Source organism: Aythya fuligula, chromosome Z, assembly GCF_009819795.1.
Source record: "Aythya fuligula isolate bAytFul2 chromosome Z, bAytFul2.pri, whole genome shotgun sequence".
NCBI lineage: Eukaryota > Metazoa > Chordata > Aves > Anseriformes > Anatidae > Aythya > Aythya fuligula.
The window spans coordinates 36,203,458-36,223,390 of NC_045593.1; the positions used below are offsets into that span (position 1 = coordinate 36,203,458).

General features: G+C 43.0%; 1 protein-coding gene across 1 annotated transcript in view; it reads left to right on the forward strand.

Annotated features, from left to right (window-relative positions):
• Positions 1-1,364: 1,364 nt before the first annotated feature.
• SH3GL2 (SH3 domain containing GRB2 like 2, endophilin A1) overlaps positions 1,365-19,933 on the forward strand; it is a 90,447-nt gene continuing 71,878 nt past the window's right edge. Inside the window, exon 1 of the mRNA XM_032205907.1 lies at positions 1,365-1,465. Within this exon, the coding sequence (XP_032061798.1) occupies positions 1,421-1,465 (45 nt within the window). The 5' untranslated portion in view covers positions 1,365-1,420. The remainder of the gene's footprint in view (positions 1,466-19,933) is intronic.

Sequence of the window (19,933 nt, forward strand, 5' to 3'; positions counted from 1 at the left end):
TAGTCAAAGTAGTTTTAAGTCCATTGATGCTGACAGGCATGAATTGTATTTTAGTAAAGGAAATACTTCCAGCTTCCAGGAATAAAGGTGTTCTTTGAAATAGAGCAACATTGGTTTGCCATTCTTCATTATGAACAATGTTGGTAATGCTTCAGAAAGCAGAGATGTGACTTGTAATCATGATCCTTTCCCTCACTGCAAGTCCCTTTGTAGAACTATGCTTCTGGGTCAGCGGCATGGGGTCTTGGTGCTTTTCCATGCTTCAGAGAGCTGAGATGTATCATATGGTATCATAGAGTCACTGAATGGTTTGGGTTAGAAGGGACCTTCTAATTCCAACCCCCTGCCATGGGCAGGGACACCTCCCACCAGACCAGGTTGCTCAAAGCCCCATCCAGCCTGGCCTTGAACACCTCCAGGGATGGGGCACCCACAGCTTCTCTGGGCAGCCTGTGCCAGAGGTGGGATGTGGGCCTGCACAGGGCAGCGCTGCAGCTTTGCTGGGTGCACCAAGCATCTGTGGTACACCACGGCAAGTCCATGTGCAGTTTAGAAACATCTTCAGGTAGTTCTGAAAATATTTTCATCCCATCTAGTGTGAATCATCCTATCTAGTTTGTGTTGAGTGTTTGTTGTGACGGTGTTACAAAGCCAGCGTAGCATGGCTGCTTTCAGCCAGCTGGCTGAGCCTTGTGTGAACACACATCTCGGCTGTGCTAAGTCGCGGCACACATGCACAGCTACGGGTCCAGCCTGCAGAGAAGCATCATTACGCCTGGATCACGCTGCTCTCACATTGCTTAGGCTTTTGCTGGCAGCGCCAAATAATCGTTAATTACTTTTCTGCGAGCGTTTAAAACCCATCTGACTGCGCTGCGAGAGAACTTGCTATCGACGTTTATCGATACCAAGCGCAGTAAAAAGCCCAGATATCACTCGAGGCTTTTTACCGTGAAGCCAACAGCCCTGCCAGCAGGGCAGCCTTCAGGCTCGGCTTCCTACCGGTGTCACTGGCACATGGACGGGGGGGGGGGAAAGAACCGAGCTGCGCGTCGGGGGAACCCCTGAGGCAAACCGGGGGCCTGAGCGCACCGCAAGGGCTGCAGGGTTCCCGCAGGCACCGGGACTGCCCGGCTGGGGCTGCGCCCCCGGGGGCTGTGAGGCGGGCACAGGGCGCAGTGTGAGGCGGGGGCGCCGTCAGCGCCGAGTGTTGTGGCGGCTGGCGGAGGGGTGGGGGAGAGGGGGCGGTGCGGCCGGCCCTGACGTCACGGCGCCCCCGCAGCGCCGCGCGGCCGCCGCCTGACACCTCCCCCCCGTCCGGCAGCGCGGGGCTGCGGGCAGCGGCAGCGGCACGCGCGGACCCCTCGGCCCTGCTCGGCTCCGCTCGGCTCCGCTCGGCCCCGCTCGGCCGCCTGGCGCCATGTCGGTGGCCGGCCTGAAGAAGCAGTTCCACAAAGCCACCCAGGTGCCCGCGCCGCAGGGGGCGTGCGGGGACGTGCGGGGCGCTCGCCGGGGTGTGTGTGTGTGTGCGTGCGTGCGTGTGCGTGTGCGCGCGCGCGTGTGTGTGTGTGTGTGTGTGTGCATGCACGGGGAGGGGGGCGCGAGGGGAGCAGGTTTGCACGGGGCTGCGCGGTGCACGCGTGTGCACGGTGCACGGGTGCGTGAGCGTGCACGGGTGTGCGTGGTGCACGGATCTGTGAGTGTGCACGGGTGTGCGTGGGCATGCACGGGTGTGCATGGGTGTGTGTGTCCGGATCTGTGAGTGTGCACGGGTGTGCGTGGCGCATGGGGGTGTGAGCGTGCACAGGTATGCGTGGGCATGCACGGGTGTGCATGGTGCATGGGTGTGCATGGTGCACGGGTGTGTGAGTGTATACAGATCTGTGAGGATGCACTGGCGTGCATGGTGCACGGGTGTGCGTGGTGCATGGGTGTGTGTGAGTATGCACGGGTGTACATGGTGCACAGGTGTGTGAGTGTGCAGAGGCGTGCGTAGGCATGCACGGGTGTGCATGGTGCACGGGTGTGTGTGGGTATGCATGGCTGTGCATAGTGCACAGCTGTGTGAGCGTGCACAGGTGTGTGAGTATGCACAGGCATGCGTAGGCATGCATGGGTGTGCATGGTGCACAGGCATGCATGGGTGTGCACAGGCATGGATGGTGCATGAGTGGGTGAGCATGCACAGGTGTGTGAGTGTGCAGGGGTTCGCACAGTATATGAGTGTGCAGGGCTGTTCATGGGCATGCACGGGTGTCCATGGGTATGTGGGGCTCGTGTGTGCTGGGGCAGGGGCTGCCTCCCCCCGTGTGGACCTCGTTGCTCCCCTTCCGAGGACTGGGGTTCTGCCGGCATTTGCTCGGTCTGACTTTCTAAATCCGTGGTACAGTGACGTTTTTTTTCAATTTTCTTTACCCCCTCTCCCTCTTCCCCCGAGTACAGCCAAAATCTGAATAATGAGATTTGGCCGTGTTGCTCTAGGCACGGTGTGTTATTGCGGAAGGTCAGGGTGGCCGTTTCACCAGGCTTCAACCTGTTTCATAATACAAAATCCTGCATGTTGTGCTCTGTAAGGGTGCAATTCCTGAACCAAAGGCTGACTTAACATACTTCGGGGATGAATGTAAAATGCTTTCACAGAAGTCAGAGGAATTTCCTTGCATTTAGAGATTTGAGACTGAGACCTGTGTTGATGCTCCTTCATTTTATGTGCAACTCTGTGCAAAACTCCTGGTTACAACCCACTAATTGTCCTTGCAGGCATCTTCAGGTAGCAGTTTAGGTCACTGTAAGCAATTTGTAGGTGCAAACACGCAAGATGCAGCAGCCGTTAGGCTTCTCAGCACCTGTGCTTTTCCCTTTCTCGTTTGTCTTATCTTTTTCATCTAATCTCTTGTTGCACTGTGGAGAAATTTGCCCAGAAGGAGGATTTCTAATACAGGTAGTCCCAGTTCTCATTCTTGCAGTCTTTATACCATACCCATTTTGACTACAAGTGCAGTGGGGTATGTCAAGTCCTGCATAGGCCCATGCAGGAACAGGGTGACATTGTGTCTCACATTTCTTACCAAATTATGCTGCATCACTGGTAAAACAGCCCTCACAGAAACCTGCTCTACTCTGGCAGATGCGGCAAGGAGCAGTTCAGCGTTACTGAGCCCATGCTGCAGTGTCCATCTGCTGCTGCTACTTCGTTTTATCCCCCTCCTGCTACCTACGGCGCTGGCAGGATCCCGGAGAACCATCAAACCGTCACGGCTGCACTGTGTTCTGGTGCCAAAACATGCAAATTGCAGTGTCTGTCTCACCTGGGCAAGCTGCAGTTCACTTTTGAATAATGTGTCTTGATTCACCATTACTGTAAGTTAATGAGTGTGCCTCTGCATCAGCAGGGGTAAACATCTTTTTCGTGGGGAGTGTGGTGTGAAAGGTCTGTGAACGATGCTCCGTCCTTCAGATGACACTCTCACACTGATTGTCAGCAGTACTTGTCATTTGGGAGGAAGGAAGAGTTTTAGCTGGCTGGAACCAAAATAGTAAATTTCTGATGCCAGATTTAGCAGCCTGATATCAGATGACCCAGGGATTTTTTGGGCCCAGCCTTGACTTTCACAGATCGTATGCAGGGCATGAAGACACATTCATGTGTGAGAATGACTCACAAGTAGATTGCGAGACAGATCTGTTTATTGTCTTTCTTTCAGTAGGAGTGAGAAATCCAGGACTTGGTCGTGCTGACCTTACTCCTGGGAGTAATCCTTTTGATCAGGGATTAATCCCCAGGTGGAATATGGATTGGTATTGCCACTATGAATAAAGCTTCCCAGACATGATCAAAAAACAATTTTGAAGTTTTAAAGTTTCTGACTCATTTCCTTGGTTCTTATTCACATAAGATCCTGTGTATGGTATGCAGTCATACTAGAGTTCTAAATCATACCAGGAACGATTTCAAGTTATTTCTGAGGTTGCAGTGTCCTTTAATCCCGTTAAGCATTTTCAAGTCTTTGGTTTAGTTTCTTTCTGTCTTTAATGTTGTAAAATTAGTAGCCTTTATTAACACAGGTGCATTATGACCATACAATGTTATTATTACAAAATACAGTTCCAATTGCAAGTATAAAGATTTGTGGCACAATTTATTATAAAAATATTTTTCTTTCATCAGTAACATTCTAGCAGAACTTGCAGTCGTGCAATTTCCATGTATTTTTTTTCCAAGTATTTTTGTTTTCATTCATCATTTTTTGACTTGTGAAAGATTAAACTCACCTGTATTAAATACTGACACTCTGTTTTTTTAACAAGAAGTCATGCTGAAGAACTTACGGTCTGTCAAATTCCTTGCACCAGCTGCAGCAACAGTAAGTCATTGAAAAGCAGGTGGGAACTTTGCTCCTTTTAGAATGAATGTAGAGTGAATAGAATGTTTTGCCTTTCAGAAAAATAATAATAATAATAATGGTTTTACCTCTGGGCAGCATCATAAAGTTCAGAAGAAGTATTCTTGAGTTTGTAAAAACCAGGTTGAGTCTGGAACTCTTGACATTTATTCAGAATTGCAAGAAGTTAAATTGACGGGTGGAGAGCAGGCTAGACTATTCATTTACGTCAATTATCCACAGAGTGCTGAAGGAAGAAAAATAAACACATTTGAATGTTAACTGTGCTGCTGCAGATCTGTTGGACATCCTGGAGCTAAGAAGATTGCTCCAAGTCCTTTTTTTTTTTTTTTTTTTCCTCAGAAATAGGTAACTAAATGCTATGCCACTAAATGGTCTCCTTTCCTTTAGGCATGCAGACTCCTCTGCCATTAGCACTATCCCAGCATGAGGGAGAGACTATTGTGGCCTGCAGGTTGCTGTATGGCTTTAAAACCACCAGCATGGATTTGGCACATAGGTTCATCCACAAGAAGACCGCATTAGAGATGAGGCAGTGTTAGGAAACACTGAACATCTGCATTGAATGGAAGAATGTCTGCTTATTAGGCAGGATCCAGCAAAAGTGAGTGTGTGTAACCCCATAAACTTGTAAGAGGTTCCATTGAAATCAGTGGGAATATGAGAATGACAAAAATTTATCTTTTCAAGTGCTTTCTATATTGTGGTTCATCTAGCTAATTTATTTGTTTATTTTTAGTTCCTTGGTCAGGAATGTGTGAAATATTTTTCACTGCAGTGGGTAAAGCAATCTTTCTTTAGACACAACGTGTTTTCTACACTTGCTTTGCTCTCAAATTTCAACTAACTAATTTTTAGTGTTTCTTTCGTACTGATAGAGGACATGGAAAGTGACATACTGATGGCAGTATTTTCCTAAATACCCATCCAGCCCCATCTTCTGTAATGTACATGTGACTGTCCCACTGTGTTCAGTGGAACCTATGCATGCTTTCCAACCTCAACCGTTCCAGGCAAAGCACTTCACCTGTCTTTACCTGACTTTGACTGAAACTGCACTCAAATGGTGTCTGCTGATCTCCCTCCATGTTTCCTCTCAGCACTACCCACCAAATTCTTGTCCATTCCCATACATGTCGAGGTATGTGGGCTAGTTTGGGAGGTTGAACAATTCTATATTGTTCCTAGTGGGGCTGTTGCACTTTGGATTGCTTACGTTGGACTTAGGAAGCCTCCACCTCCCATGGCGTGGAAGGTTCTGAGCAGGTGGAGGTAAGACAAAAAGGGCCATTTGCGAGGTGGCTGGCTGAGGACAGTGCCCGAACTAGCTGTTAAAAACCTCTCTTTGAGGGCTGTGTGCCACCATCAGTCTGTTGTTTTCTCTCAGTGCAGAGTGTTAAAATTTTAGGTCAGGGAAAGGGAGCAAATTTTTGATCTGGGAGTAAAGACAGTTTTTGAGAAAGTTATTTACTTGAATGTGGAGGGAATATTTTCAGCTTCAGGTAGGGAAATTCCTTCTATTTGTGCACTTTAGTTTGTGTGCCAGATACAGTATTCATAGTTGGCATCATTCCCATATGTCCTTTTATCAATATTACATAATTGAAAGGGTGAAAAAATTGACCTTAATCTGAATAGCCCATTACTTGGATATTGTGTAACCCTTCTGAATTGTTGATGGCTTAAACAATCTGCTCCAATTTCCATCTGTTTCTAAATCTAACAAAAAGAACAACTGCTTAGTATGTAAGAAAGATAATGGCTCATTATTTTTTCTTATTTTTGCAGTATTTCTTAGGCATTTATCACTTCACTATCTTTCCACCTGATATATACCGTTCCCATTCTTTGTATGTATATATGTAAATATATATAAAACTGAAGTATTGATTGACACACATTTGCAATTTTTCTCCCAGTGATCTTTGGAGACAAAGAACATCTGTGGTTGCTATGTTCAAAGCACAACTAGGATCAGAGTTTTGTTTTTTGTCTTGATTTCATCACCATTGGAAGTATTTCACAGCAAAGAAATAGGAAGAATGAGGTGCTCCTGGTCATTCCTGTACAACAGTGTCTAAGATTTAAACATGCCCTCATGACTGTCATGCTAATGGCATTTCTAAATGAAGTGGCATACACAGATTTAGCAGAAACGGACTCTGCAGAGGTTACTCTGCAGAATATTATGCTGTGTAACTGTGAAGTGCACATTTAAATGAGGTGCTGGGATGACTATACACATTTGTTGTGGAGGCTAAAGGAGCTTGAACACCGACTGTTTGACCTAGTAATCTGATAGTGACATCTTTGACTTTAAAAGATGAACAGGACAGACAGCATTGAAAATATGTTTTGCAGGCCATGGGGAACTGTTTTAGCTCTGTGAGTAAATCTGAAGAGAAGTAGTGAGTGGACAGCATGTGGTGGGAAGTGACAGGAATTACGTAGACCCATGGCCCTCTTCTTAGTGGGGATCTGTAGTACCCTCATAGGCAACCAGAGCTGCCTTCCAACACCCTTTTCCACAAGTTCTTGCTTTGTGCTGCCTTCTGGCAACTTCTTGGACTCTGGTCCTCATTGTCTTTGTACTGGTCCCTGGTGGACAACTGTGGTGCTGACACTCTTTTAATATGTCTATTTGCAGAGGAAGGAGCACCAATCTAAAGCACAGTATTCCTATGATGGTCTTTGCCACAGCAGAATTGCCTAGAACTGCCTCACCTTCCACCGCTTATCTAATCTTGCACTTAATCTTGGATTTAATCTTGGAGAAGAAAGAGTGCGTTTTTTAAATCTGAGGTTATAGCAGATGTTAGAGGAATCTATCCGACCTGTCACAGAAATGACAGAAATTAACTTTTTGTTTGTTTTGTTTTTGTCCTGAAGAGGGGAAAAAAAAGAAAAGAATTTTACTTTTCCTGTACTAATGTTTATCATAAGCTTTCCCTTTATGGAGTCCCTGTAGACTTTTTGTGGAAGAAAATAAAAAATAAGTGGCTATTTGAAGTTCATGGTAATTCTAATTTGTCTGAAAATGGAAACTGCCATGGCAATCTCAGACGGGATGATTTGTGGGTTTGTCATAATAATTGATGTGATGCTGTTTTGCCCATGCTGGAGGCCATGTCTTTATAATTAAATAGCATTTTAAAAAGAATCCTCTTACTTAGACCGAAACTGGCTGAAGTAGTTGCTCTAGCATTGTATGGGTCACACCAAGTGGCAATGGTTTGCCTCATCTCCATTCACCCACCAGTGAAGGGGTGTTATTTGATCCCAGCAGAGGTGCTGCTGAGGCAGCAGCAAGTGTAACCTTACTAGCAGCAGCCTGTAAAGGTGGCTTGACATTTTGCCAGAGGACCTCCTGAAAGAATTAGAAATTAAAGCACTGGTTCTGGTTCAGGTAACAGGCACGCCACTTGGGGGAGGGCTGGTGAAGTGAATCCATGCATATTTCAAAACAGATAGGTGCCACTCGTTGAGTTCATTGGACACAAAACAGCTGGAATTGTATTTCTGTAATTTCAGTTGGGCTCTGTTTTGGTCATATCTACCTTGGATTTGTAATCTGTCTGTCCAAGTGGGAATTATACTGAATTCTTGCAAGCTGAAGTTCTAAACAGAGAAAAATGTTGACTTTCTCCACCATTTCCCCCTACTCTGGTGACAGAAAAGCTACTTATACCCCATTTTAGTAAAATGCTGACACTGCTCTGTCTTCCTCATCTTTTTATGGGTTGCAGCTTGATTTTTGAACATACATGTTATTTATTTATATAGATTGCCTAGTTATTCTACTGGCTGAGAAAAATCTTTAAATGTGAAACCTAAACATTTAGAAATAGGGCTTACTTTTCACTTTTGTGTTAATAAATTTAGGTAGTGTTAAATTCACTAGCACTGAGGACACACTTCATTTTTCTTTGACTCTAAAATATCAACACTGAGCATCACTTCTGTTCTGCTTCTGTGGGCAAAAGTGCCACAACAACAAAATAGGGTGATGCAAAACACATTCCAAAATAGATGCTCCACGGATGCATCAGGCATGGCGCTGCTTGCTGATTGAGGGAAGGGACTGTCCTGCTGGGGTCCCTTGGTTTGCTCAGCCCAGAGCAGAGCAGGCTGAGGGGAGGCCTCATGGCGGCCTGCAGCTCCCTCAGGAGGGGAGCGGAGGGGCAGGTGCTGAGCTCTGCTCTCTGGGGACAGCGACAGGACCCGAGGGAACGGCATGGAGCTGGGACAGGGGAGGGTCAGGCTGGGGGTTAGGGAAAGGGTCTGCACCCAGAGGGGGGTTGGGCACTGGGACAGGCTCCCCAGGGCAGTGGTCACAGCACTGAGCCTATGGGAGTTCAAGAAGTGTTTGGACAACACTGTCAGACACACAGTCTGATTTTCTGGGTGGAGCCTGGAGTTAGACTCGATGATCCTTGTGGGTCCTTTCCAACTCAGTATACTCTATGGTTCTGTGATTCTGTGAAATTAAGGTTGGTGGTTTGTTGGTTTGTTTGTTTGTTGGGGGGGTTGTTTGTTTTTCCCTAGAAAGAATGTTTCCCTGAAAACTGTTCTTGATTTCATCTTTTATGACTTTATGTAAACTAACAGGACTTTGAAACAGCAGTAGCTGATTGTATAATTTTTGCTGAGTTCTTTTGTAGTCTGCAATTTTCAGCCTGCAAGAATGTGCCAAGAATTCCTTTTCATGCAAAATCAATGTAGATGCAGTAAACCAGTTAATAATTCAAAAGACGTGAATGTCAAAGATAGTGTTTGTCTTACCAGATGAGTCACTTAGAGCTTGTCTGTCTTGGAAAGTTATGGCATCATAATCGGAGGACTGAATTTAAAGTGCTGCAATTTTTAGAAGTATAACTCTAGGATGGATGGAGTTCCTCCTGTCAGTATAGCTTTTCAAGTAGCTTTTCCACTTAATTGATATTGTTTGAAAAAGGATCTGAGGACAGTGAATGAAGCACCGTCCTTTCCACTGGAATCAGAGTATTTGCACAGAACTGTTCATGGCATTAGAGATGATCAGTTGGTATATTTTTTCTCAGTGAATTCACTGGCTGAATTTGTTTTTGTTTTTCTGTAGGATGCTATTTTTGACACTGAAACAGAGTTAGTTAAAGGTCTCTATTACTCCAGTTGGAGTAAGAGGAGATTTTAGTACTTAGGAGCAGGTCTTAACTGAGTTTTCTGGTGGTTGCTTCATCCCATTTCTTGCTGTGGTGAAGAACAGAAAGGATTTGATTTTCCTTCCTACAGTTATTAAAGGAAGTAAGAACTTTTAAAACAGTTCCAGCATGAGGAACGTTCAGTGATATGCAAATATTTTTTAGGAACCAAAAAGTTTGAATGTAGAAGTGTACTTTGAAATGAGGAATAAGCATATGTGCACATGGTTGACTGACTAGAATGGAGTCTAATACAGGGAGCCTTGTGCTAACACTAAAAAATAAAAGTTTGTCTTTCAGGAAGAGTGGCTGTATCTTATGGTACTTTTACGGTCTCTATTATATATGCTCTAAATTTGTTTCTAAAATAGGACTATTTGTTTCTGAGACTGAGGGGAAATCTCCTTCCCTTTCCACAAAAGTGCTGAAAAACATTTTACTGTATATTGGGCATATTCATTGCTGTCAGAATGCGACTCTGTTGCAGGCAGTAGGCATAATGTGCTGTACATCTTGCCTGTCTTAAGTATAGACAGGGAAAATGTGAATTTCTGGAGGAGAGGAAGACTTAATTATTGAAAAATACACAAGCTTAGAAACTTCTGAAATAAGTAATGTAGATCTTTAACTTTTGTTTTCATATAGAAAAATACCTTTTTCTCTGTTAGTTTTGACCAGTTTGTCTCGCCTCTGTAAACAAAGGGCACATGGCAGCAAAAGTTAAGCTTTGGTGAGAACTGGATTCTTGTATTAAAGTAAGAAACACAAATGCCTGATATCAAAAGGCAGATAACTTCACTTTGTTTTGTAATGTCTTAATTCAAAATAATTTCATTTTGGAACCTGTGATTTTCACAATTGTCAAATCTCTCTGCAAAGGCCTGGTTGGCTTGTTTCAGAATGGCTGCATTTTTATAGACAAAACAAAACAAACAACAACAACAAAAAACTACTCTGTGATAAGTGAAATAGATTGTAGAGCTTTTGGTGTTCTCTTCAGAGTACTGTAGTTTTTATTTAACTGTAAAGGTGGGTGGGAGTAAGATTTCCTGAAATGAAGATGAATGAGGATGAAAGAGTAGAAAAGTTCTCAGAAGAAAGCCTCAGAACCAGAACAGAGGCAAATTTTGTGCTTATGTTTGTATGGATAACTCTGATTATCAGAGCCAGGAGAAATGGCAGGCACTGGTGAATGAAGCTGCCACTTCGTATTTTCTGCTCCATTAGTGCACTGTATCCAGGATCCTCAATTCCTGATCTGGACACTATTACAGTATGTGTTGCTCCAGCATAGAAGACAAGATGGTCAGCATTCCCAAAATACACAGAACCTCGATAAAACCGGTGGTTATAGAGGTCAATGTGCATTTAGCGGTGTCCGTCAGTGTACGTGGAATCGAACATGACTAAGAAGGAAAAAGCCGACATTATTTCTATGATGATAAGCCCAACTGTTGCAAATTTCCTGTCTCACTGGGGAGAAAGAATAAGGAAAAGGGAAAAGAGTCAGCTGATCTAACTTGTGAACAATCTTTTAACAAAAGTTTCCAGACAGTGTCTGCAAAATAAGCCACTTGTGACTCGGGTGCTTGTTCCTTCCCATAGTTTGAGCTTGGGTAGCAAACAGAGTGGCAGTCCTTAAGTATGTGAAAATTTTCCTCAGCATTGACTGCCAAAAGCTCTGCAAGCTTGTGATGAACAAAGCACCTATTTTAAATCTTTTACTCATTCTAATAGGTAACAGTGAAGTTCAGAAGTGTTCTGGGCAGAAGCTGAACTCTGCATTGGCATATTCCTGCGTCTCTCTGAAATGCTGTGGCATCTGTGCTGGGTCCGCTGGTACAGCCAGTGACGGAAAGTATCTGGATAAGTTGCAAACGTGAAGTGCAGTATCTTGTTTGCTAACTATACTGCTGCATGGATTCATGTGATTCAAGGCAAGACAGTTTCAGTTTTTCGTGCTTCTTCCTAACTAGGGAGAAAACTGTGTTATTTTAATGCAGAGAAGTGCTGGTGCAACTCTAAGACAAAAGTTGTAGAGTGTCTTTAGAAAATGAGTTATCCTTCTGTTTTGTGCTGATAAGTGTGTAGCAAAAATGACTGAATTCGTTTGCCTCCTTGCTCATATTCCTGTTTAATCTCTGGACGTATGAGAGGTTGTGATGCTAAGGTCTAGAAAATCTCAACTCCAGGAGCTAGGGTTTTGTCTTTCCTGATGCGCATCGCCAATGTAGTGACCAAGAAAGCAGCTGGGTGTGCTTGGGTTCAGTTTCTGATTGATACCTACGAGTACCGTAGAATACATTTTAATAATAAAATAAATTCCTAAGTTAAAAACAAATTAGAATGTAGGTGGTCTTAAATCTAAAAATACTGCCATTGTACAGGAGAAAATTCAGTGCTGTCTCATTTCTTTTGCTGTAATTATGGGCTCTGTAAAGGTAATTCCTGATTTACTCCTCTCATTTTGAGAACAAGACCACTACCAAAATCATACATTAAAATCAGGTATGTGGGATTTGTAGCAACTTTTATAAAAAACAGACAGTCTTCTGAGCAGATTTGGAAAGTTCTCTAGAGACTTGCTGCCATGGTGCTGTTATATCTTGTTCACTTTCATTCTGTGAAGGACTTTTTTCTCTCTTCTCATTTAGGGCACTGGAGAATTGAAGATTTAATGAAGCTGCAATAAAACAGACTATTCTAGTTTCATATTTTAATCATTTGTGTTTGCAGATAAACTATGCTTGTGTCCAGGGGAACTTCTTCATCTACATGAATTTAAGCAGATTCACTGCTGTAGACTTTTTTCCCCAGATTTCCTCCTGATATTTCTTTCAAACATTTGTAAAATATTATTACTGAGAATTGTATTTCCTTTAATTGTTTAATTCATTTTCTTGCAATAAAATTAAATTTAAGAAGGTAAATTAAGCACCTAGGAGAGAAGCCACACATATCATATGAGTTTTGTTGTTAAAGAGTGAAGACCAAATAGAAGCGTGAGAAACAAACCTGTGCCGTGTCTGAGCCAGCGGCAAAGCCTCCTTGAATCCTAGAGCTTTTGAGAGGATGCGAAGGAGCAGGTGGCAGTGGGCTAGCAAGATGGGAGAGTGGGACCAGGCCTTGCCGTTGTTTTCTGTGCTTTAGGAAGTTTGTTAGCACTACACTGTTGGAGAAGAGCTTATGAGGAAGGCAATGACTCTCTCTTCTACTGGGTTTTCTGTTCTCTAGTGCACCATCATGCAAGTAGTCGTGGTAAGGCAGCATAGTGTGGCTGTATCTCTGTAAGAACTAGCAGTAGCTTGCATGCCCGTTTTCTGGCTCAAGGTCTCTCCTGTTGCCCTAGAGAGTGACTGTGGTTTTGTGGTTATAAGTGTAAGACATGCAGTGTTGAAACAGCATGGATGAGATAATGCCACGGTATTGAGATATATGAGATAATTGACCCACGGTATTCCCAGCTGAGATTTAGGAGTGCTTCGAAGTGTTGTTGCCCCTTTTTCAGTTGCATGGGCTGCCCTCAGAGGTTACCTTCTGTATGATGAAGAAAAGCGTAGCAGCCATTTCTGGCTGTCCTGTGCTCTGCTGTGGGCAGCCTTGAGGAAAGGAGACAGGGACTTGGTCTTGACCCACCTCCCTGGCTCAAAAGCTCAGGGATGAGCGGGGAGAAAAACAAGAAACAAAAAAGAAACCAGAATATAGTTAGATCAAATTTCTTTCCTGCAGCAACTCTCATCAGCCCCAGACAACAGGGAAAACTTCTCTGCAGTGCACTATTCTGCCCCCGTTTCCCTTCCCAAGTGATCCATTTCATCCAGGTCTTTGCTGCACAGTGACCAGCAGGGAGGGAAGAGTTGCTTTTGTCTCTTTCTCAGTACCATCCTTTGAAATTTAAAGAATTTTTGGCAGGGTTTGTGGACCTGGTTTCCTCTACAACCATCTCAGTGTCACCAAGGAGCTGGAACTTAAGCAATTAATTCATTGTATCCCCTAGGCTCTTCTGAAATCGTGTGTTTCGTTTGCAGGCTGGAAAGGTTGGAGTTTGTTCTGATACCTTATTTATTATTTAAAAGCAAGGGTTCTGTCTTTAACAACTGCTCTAAGTTATGAAACAGAATAGTATTGCTCTTAATTTTTAAATACTATATTTAAAAGATAGATAAATCTGTTCACAAAAGCAGGTGATGTTGTAACTTCAAGGAATGTGGGAGCAAACATTACATACTGAAAAAGTTCAGAAATGTTGCCATAATTTTGTCTCTTAAGACTCAGAAGTGAACAGTGGAGTTTACCAGGTAGGTAAGAGATGATCACTAATGTTTGTGCTATATACCTTTACTCAGCAGCAAAAAAACAAACAAAAAACCAAAACATTCTGCTGACTGTTCTGCTAATTTGGATTATTTTGCTTATTTTACATAAAGTGTTCAGTGGTCACTTTTAGCAGAACTTTTTTTTTTTTTTTGAATCATGTTTTTTTTCAGCATATATTCCCAAACCGTAAGAAATCATTACAGAATCAAGACATTTTAAAATTAATAGTGCTAAATTAATAGTGCTGTCTTCTATCTCTTTTCTAAATTCCCTTGATTTCAGGGTTTAAGTTAATTCTTTTTAGTTCAGTTTAGTTCTTCTTAGTTCAGTTCTTTCAAGGGTAAGAGATTTTCATATAATCATATGATTATAAGACTTAAGACTTTTGAAGCAGATGACAGCTTTTGCAAAGACCTGGCAATAATTCCTCTGAGTCATTTTGTCTTCTAGCAACCTGTCTCCTCTGGGAGCTGTTCTAGTTCAGAATGCATGCCAGATCTTTGACTGTGAGGCGTGGTTATACCCCTTCCTCTTGGTTTCTTTCATATTGAGTGATGTATCAGCTGATCTGAAATTCTGAGGCTATGTCTGTGTTGGAAAGTCACACAGTGCAATAGGCACGGGTCTGCAGAACAGAACAACCGGTGCAGATGACCCAGTGTTACCCAGCAGAGGTCTCATTTTGGGCATATTGATGAGATAAAAGTAATCCAAAAGAGGGAGGGGAACGCACAGCAAAGCTTGCACTGCCACTGGGCATCCCTTAGGAGTGTCTACAGCGCAGCTTGTATCTAGGTGTACAGAAAAGGAGTGATTAAACATCCTTTATTTCTTAGTCCAACTAAGGCAGGTATCAGTGCTCACGCACATCTGCCAGACCTGTGACACTGAAAGATCAAGTGAAAGCCAGTGAAAACACTCTGTGAATTCTTGGTGTGCCAGGAAGGATTGCTATTGTAAATAAGGCCCTAAGGACAAATGCCTGTATCCTGACTTTTACTCCTGTTACATATCTCCTTGTTTATCTCTGTTTGGAGCCATTGCACATATACAACCACAGTATTCGCCCAGTGAGTACAGTGGAGTATGATCTTGCTGTATACCGCTCTGTCTGCAGAGGGCTGGCATGTAATTCGTGATTTGCTAAATTGCTCAAATGTGCAATGTTAATGGGCAATAATACTGCCATTCCTGTCTCTTGCCAGTGGTTTGAAATATATTGCTTTAAAAATTAGGGTTATCAGCCAGAGGTAAGCCAACTATTTTTCCATCAGATGTTAGGTGAGATTTTGCCATTGATGAAGTATTCAGTGGGGCTGGAAGACCTGGTGGATTTAATCTATGCTAGATAGGCAAAGTTCCTTATGAAACAGGAGTATCTTAGGTAAGTATAGGAAGTCCCTGGACTCCACGTCCCTCTGAGGAGTGGAGAGTGTGCCTCTCTTACAAGCTGTGTAGCTCTTAGGAGCCTTATAAATACATTACTTGCATTTGTTTTTTTAATCTGCAAATGTATTTGTTTTTATACCAGTTCTACTGCATATATACTCATCGTCTTCCCAGCTAATTCCATCTCTGCGTGCTCTGCGGAAATGCCTGTGAGTCAGTCTTTGCTTCTCTGCATTTGGAGATGGATTTAAAATTCTGGGATCCAATTAGTGTCTCCCTGTAGTCATGCAAGTCTTTTTGATTTCAAGTTCCTCTACTTCACTTGTCCTTGTGGAACTAGCAGTGAAATGACTGCAATACATCCCCTGTTTGTAGAACTATATCTGATTATGTATCAAGCACTCCCAGCCATGAGGATGAACACATTATTTATACATACTCAAGTTTATCGATGACACTAAGCTGTGTGGTGCGGTCAGCATGCTGGAGGGAAGGGATGTCATCCAGAGGAACCGTGATGGGACTGAGAGGTGGGCCTGTGCAAACAAGGCCAAATGCAAGGTCCTGCATCTGGGCCAGGGCAATCCCAAGCACAGATCCAAGCTAGGTGGAGAATGGATTGAAAGCAGCCCTGAGAAATAAATTCTTCACTCAGAGGGTGGTGAGGCACTGGCACAGGTTGCCCAGAGAAGCTGTGGATGCCCCATCCCTGGAAGTGTTCGAGGCCAGGCTGGATGGGGCTTTGAGCACCCTGGTCTGGTGGGAGGTGTCCCTGCCCATGGCAGGGGGTTGGAACTGGATAGTCTGTAAGGTCCCTTCCAACCAAACCATTCTGTGATTCCATGGTTATACACAGACAAAGGAGATACATTATTTTGTGTATGTTTCAAATTTTTCACATGCGGCATAGGAGATCTTTAGATATATATTTCCCACCTCTGGCAATCGGCAGACTGCAAATTGAGCAGACTTTAGAATTAAGAGGTAGGTCAGGGAAAATTTCAAGCTACTGCCACTATCTGACCATCACAAAATATCTGAGATGTAACGCATTATTCAGATATTTAGTGGAAGAGTGGTGTTTCCATTGTAAATGTGTCCACTGCAAACACAAAAAGAAAAAGCATGGATAGTGACTGAAAGGACATTAGCAGACTTTTTGGAGCAGATTTAAGGAGAACATTATCCTATTACAAATTAATGGATGAAAGTGGCTTCTGCAGTGGTGATTAATATTTTATGTCGCATATCCAGGTTGTTAATTATGGCCATTTAATGAGACAAACAGTGTTATTTTGGTATAGCATAGACAACTGTGAACGTTTTAAAATCATGAAGTGTACTGTTATAATAGCGAGAGGTTGCATTAAAAGATTTAAAAAAATACTTTTGGACTTATTTTGTATTACTCTTGATTTGAACCTTTACATTTTCATGTTTAAAAACCTTTTTATGAGTTCAGGCATCGAAGGCTTAATTCATAAGTGTATGAAGCAGGTATTTCCAAACCATCATTTGCATTCAGGATCTGGAGCTTTTAGGAAGATACTAAATAAAATTGCAAGATTTGAAAGTAATGAAAGCTCAGAACTTACAGTAAAGTAAATTCCCCCATAGTGTAACTATACTGTACTGCCTTTTCTTTCCACTGTTGTTGTTGGGATAATACTCTTCCAAATCTAAACAGGTTTTGCTTTGCTGTGAAAAAGTGATGGATAGCGGATGCTTTAACTAAGTGTTAGACAACCCTCACATGGCATACTACATTTTTAACTATTTATTTATACACCAGCAATGCTTCAGACTTCTTTAACGAATCCTTACGACTGTCATGAAAATTCTTACTGGGTCTCCTCACTTTAGTTCTCATCTCATCTCCTCCAGTTCCCCTTTGTGCATTGATTCACCGTGTATACAACTACAGTGGTGACTCATTTATGCTGGGTGATATATTGACCCCAGTGGAGTAGTTCTATAAAAACAGCAGGATTGCAACTCAGTTCTGTAGAGTGTAGAGGGAGTCAGCTCCAGGTAAATTTCACAAAATGAGCTTTGTGTGCTAAAGATCCTGCCCGTAGGGTGCTGTTCAGTGGCAGTGGGAAAGGGAAGCTCTACCTGAATGAGGATTACTGTACCAATATACAAATAATAGTATACTCATAGTGTGATTGTTGTATTAACAGTGCCATCATGACAAGCTATAAAGTCAATAAAGCCACTATAAATCCCATTCAAGTAAAACAAACTACAGAAGAGAAATGGCTTTGCCACTTTGCAAATGGCTTTTCTTGGCACCGCTGGTCTTGTTCTCAGTCCACTTCTCTTGGCCAGCAGGTTGGGAGTCAAGTGAGTTCCCAGTCAATGCTGAGATAACTGCACTGGGGCAAATGCAGTCTAGATCTGTGTGGGATGGTGTGTGTGAAAATGGAAGGACAGGAGGGTGGTTGTGCAGTATCAGTCACACTGATTACAGAGTCCGAAACAGTAATGAGCTGTGGCTAGCCTGGGAGACAGGCCAGGATGCAGAAAGCCACACAGGAGTACAGATAAAGGGTGCTTCTTAGAGGTCAACCCAAATCTCCAGATTCTCTGAGGATGTAGGGCCTGGTTTGCAGGCACTGTACAGATCCTGAAAACGTGATGCATCTTGAAACATTCAGTTGTACTTTCAGATCCTCTATTTAGGCTCAAAGTTTCAGTTTAAGACTATGAGGACAGATTCTTGAAGTAAACAGGAGCTTGTGATAGATAGATAGATAGATAGATAGATGGATGGATGGATGTAACATATGTAACATTTTTGTGTAGGTAGTTTCTGTAACTTACTCCATTCCAACTACTGAAGCTGCATGGAAATTTGTAAGCTCTTAAAATCCTAATGCTTAGTATTACATTTTAATTTATTGTAGGTTTCTTGCTTTGTATTTTGGAAAAGAAAATAGATCATTTTTCTATTTCAAGTCCTGCACAGTGATTTTTTTTTTTAACCTGAATTCTCAAGTAAATGGTTTTTTGAGCTACTCCTAGTGTATTGAAGAATACTGAAAACACAAATGCTGTAAAAGTCTGGTGTGGACATAAATAATACACCCAGGGGTGATGCCTGCTACTGTGGTGGTAGTGGGAAAAGCTGTCTGTAGTTCTGAGGTAAGAGACAAGTCAAACTGTGAGAGTTACAGCATCTTCTTTTACAAGTAAACAATAACTGAACACCAATTAGAGCCCAGTTTGGCTTGTGATACAATGGAAGTGGAAATACTCATTTGGGAATAAGAATTCACTGTATGAGTAAATGAAGTAAAAGGAGACACACGGTGCTTTGGACTTTGCAATAACCTCTTTATAATTTTCTTTCCTGATTCTCACTGATAAGTTCCAAATCTAGTATTTCTGTGGTGAGGCTGCTGGTCTTAATGCTGCCTCAGTAAAGTCAGTTTAGAGTCAGATGACTGAGTGTTGGTTCCTCAGCATCAGGGATGCAATTGGTTCCAGAGTTAGTGTTGCAAGAAAAAAAGCAGAAGGATTATGTCATCAGTCTGGAAAACACTGTATCCAGGAAAAAAATAACAGGTTGTAGATGAGCACAGCAGTGAAGATTAGTGGGGGAGACTGGTAGAAGCAGCCTCACGGGTGTTTTAAATCAAATAGGAGTATTTATTATACTTTTTTTTTTTTTTTCAGGCCTCCTGTGAAAACTCTCTGGTTGTGTGGGTATGAAAGGGGATTTAATTTTCTTAAGTAAGGGATATTAAGTCCTTTCACTTAAATAATGGCTTTTTCATTGGAAGAGGAAAAAAGAACTGTTGCACATTTAAGTTTCCATTGTAAGTAGTCTAAGAGGAAAAAATACAAATGTTCAAACCACAAATGCTGGGGTTAAAAAATACATGTTTTTAGAATTGGTCTGAGGGAGGAAAAATGCTGATGCATGTTTCCAGATGGAGATGCAGTCTGTATAATATAGGCTGAAACAGCACAATAATCCCCTTAATGTTCACACACACACACACACACAAAACAACAACTGTAGAAAATGGTGATAATTGCTTAGTTAAGAAATTATTCATGCATGGTAGTACATAAATACGTTTGACCATACTGTCCAGATGATAGTAGCAACCACTGGTGTTTTAGTCCATTTTGTGCAGATGGAAGCATCTTTGTCACATGACAATGCCTAAAGTTCTGACACATCTCAGGATCTGACGTATTTTGTAATGTTCATTACAAAAATGCCACAGCACAACAAAGCCATATTAACTATTGTATTGAATGCTTTTAGTCTGCAGCTAGCACAAATGCAACTTCTCCCACTATATTTAGAGTTGGTGCAGCCTCGCCTTGAACATTACGTGCAGGTCTGTGCCCCAGAGCACAGAAGGGGTGTTCAGGCACTTGAAGGCACCTGGAGGAGGGCAGCAGGGCCGGCAGGAGGCCTGGAGGGCATGCTCCCTGAGGAGAGGCTGCGCACACTTGGGCTGTCCAGCCTGGAGAAGAAGGAGGCCGAGAGGCATCCCCACGGCTCCCTGCAGCTCCCTGGGGAGGGAAAGCAGCAGGGAGGTGCCGGTCTCTGCTCCTGGTCACCCATGGCAGGGTGCACAGGCACGGCACGGAGCTGCACCAGGGGAGGACCAGGCTGGGCAT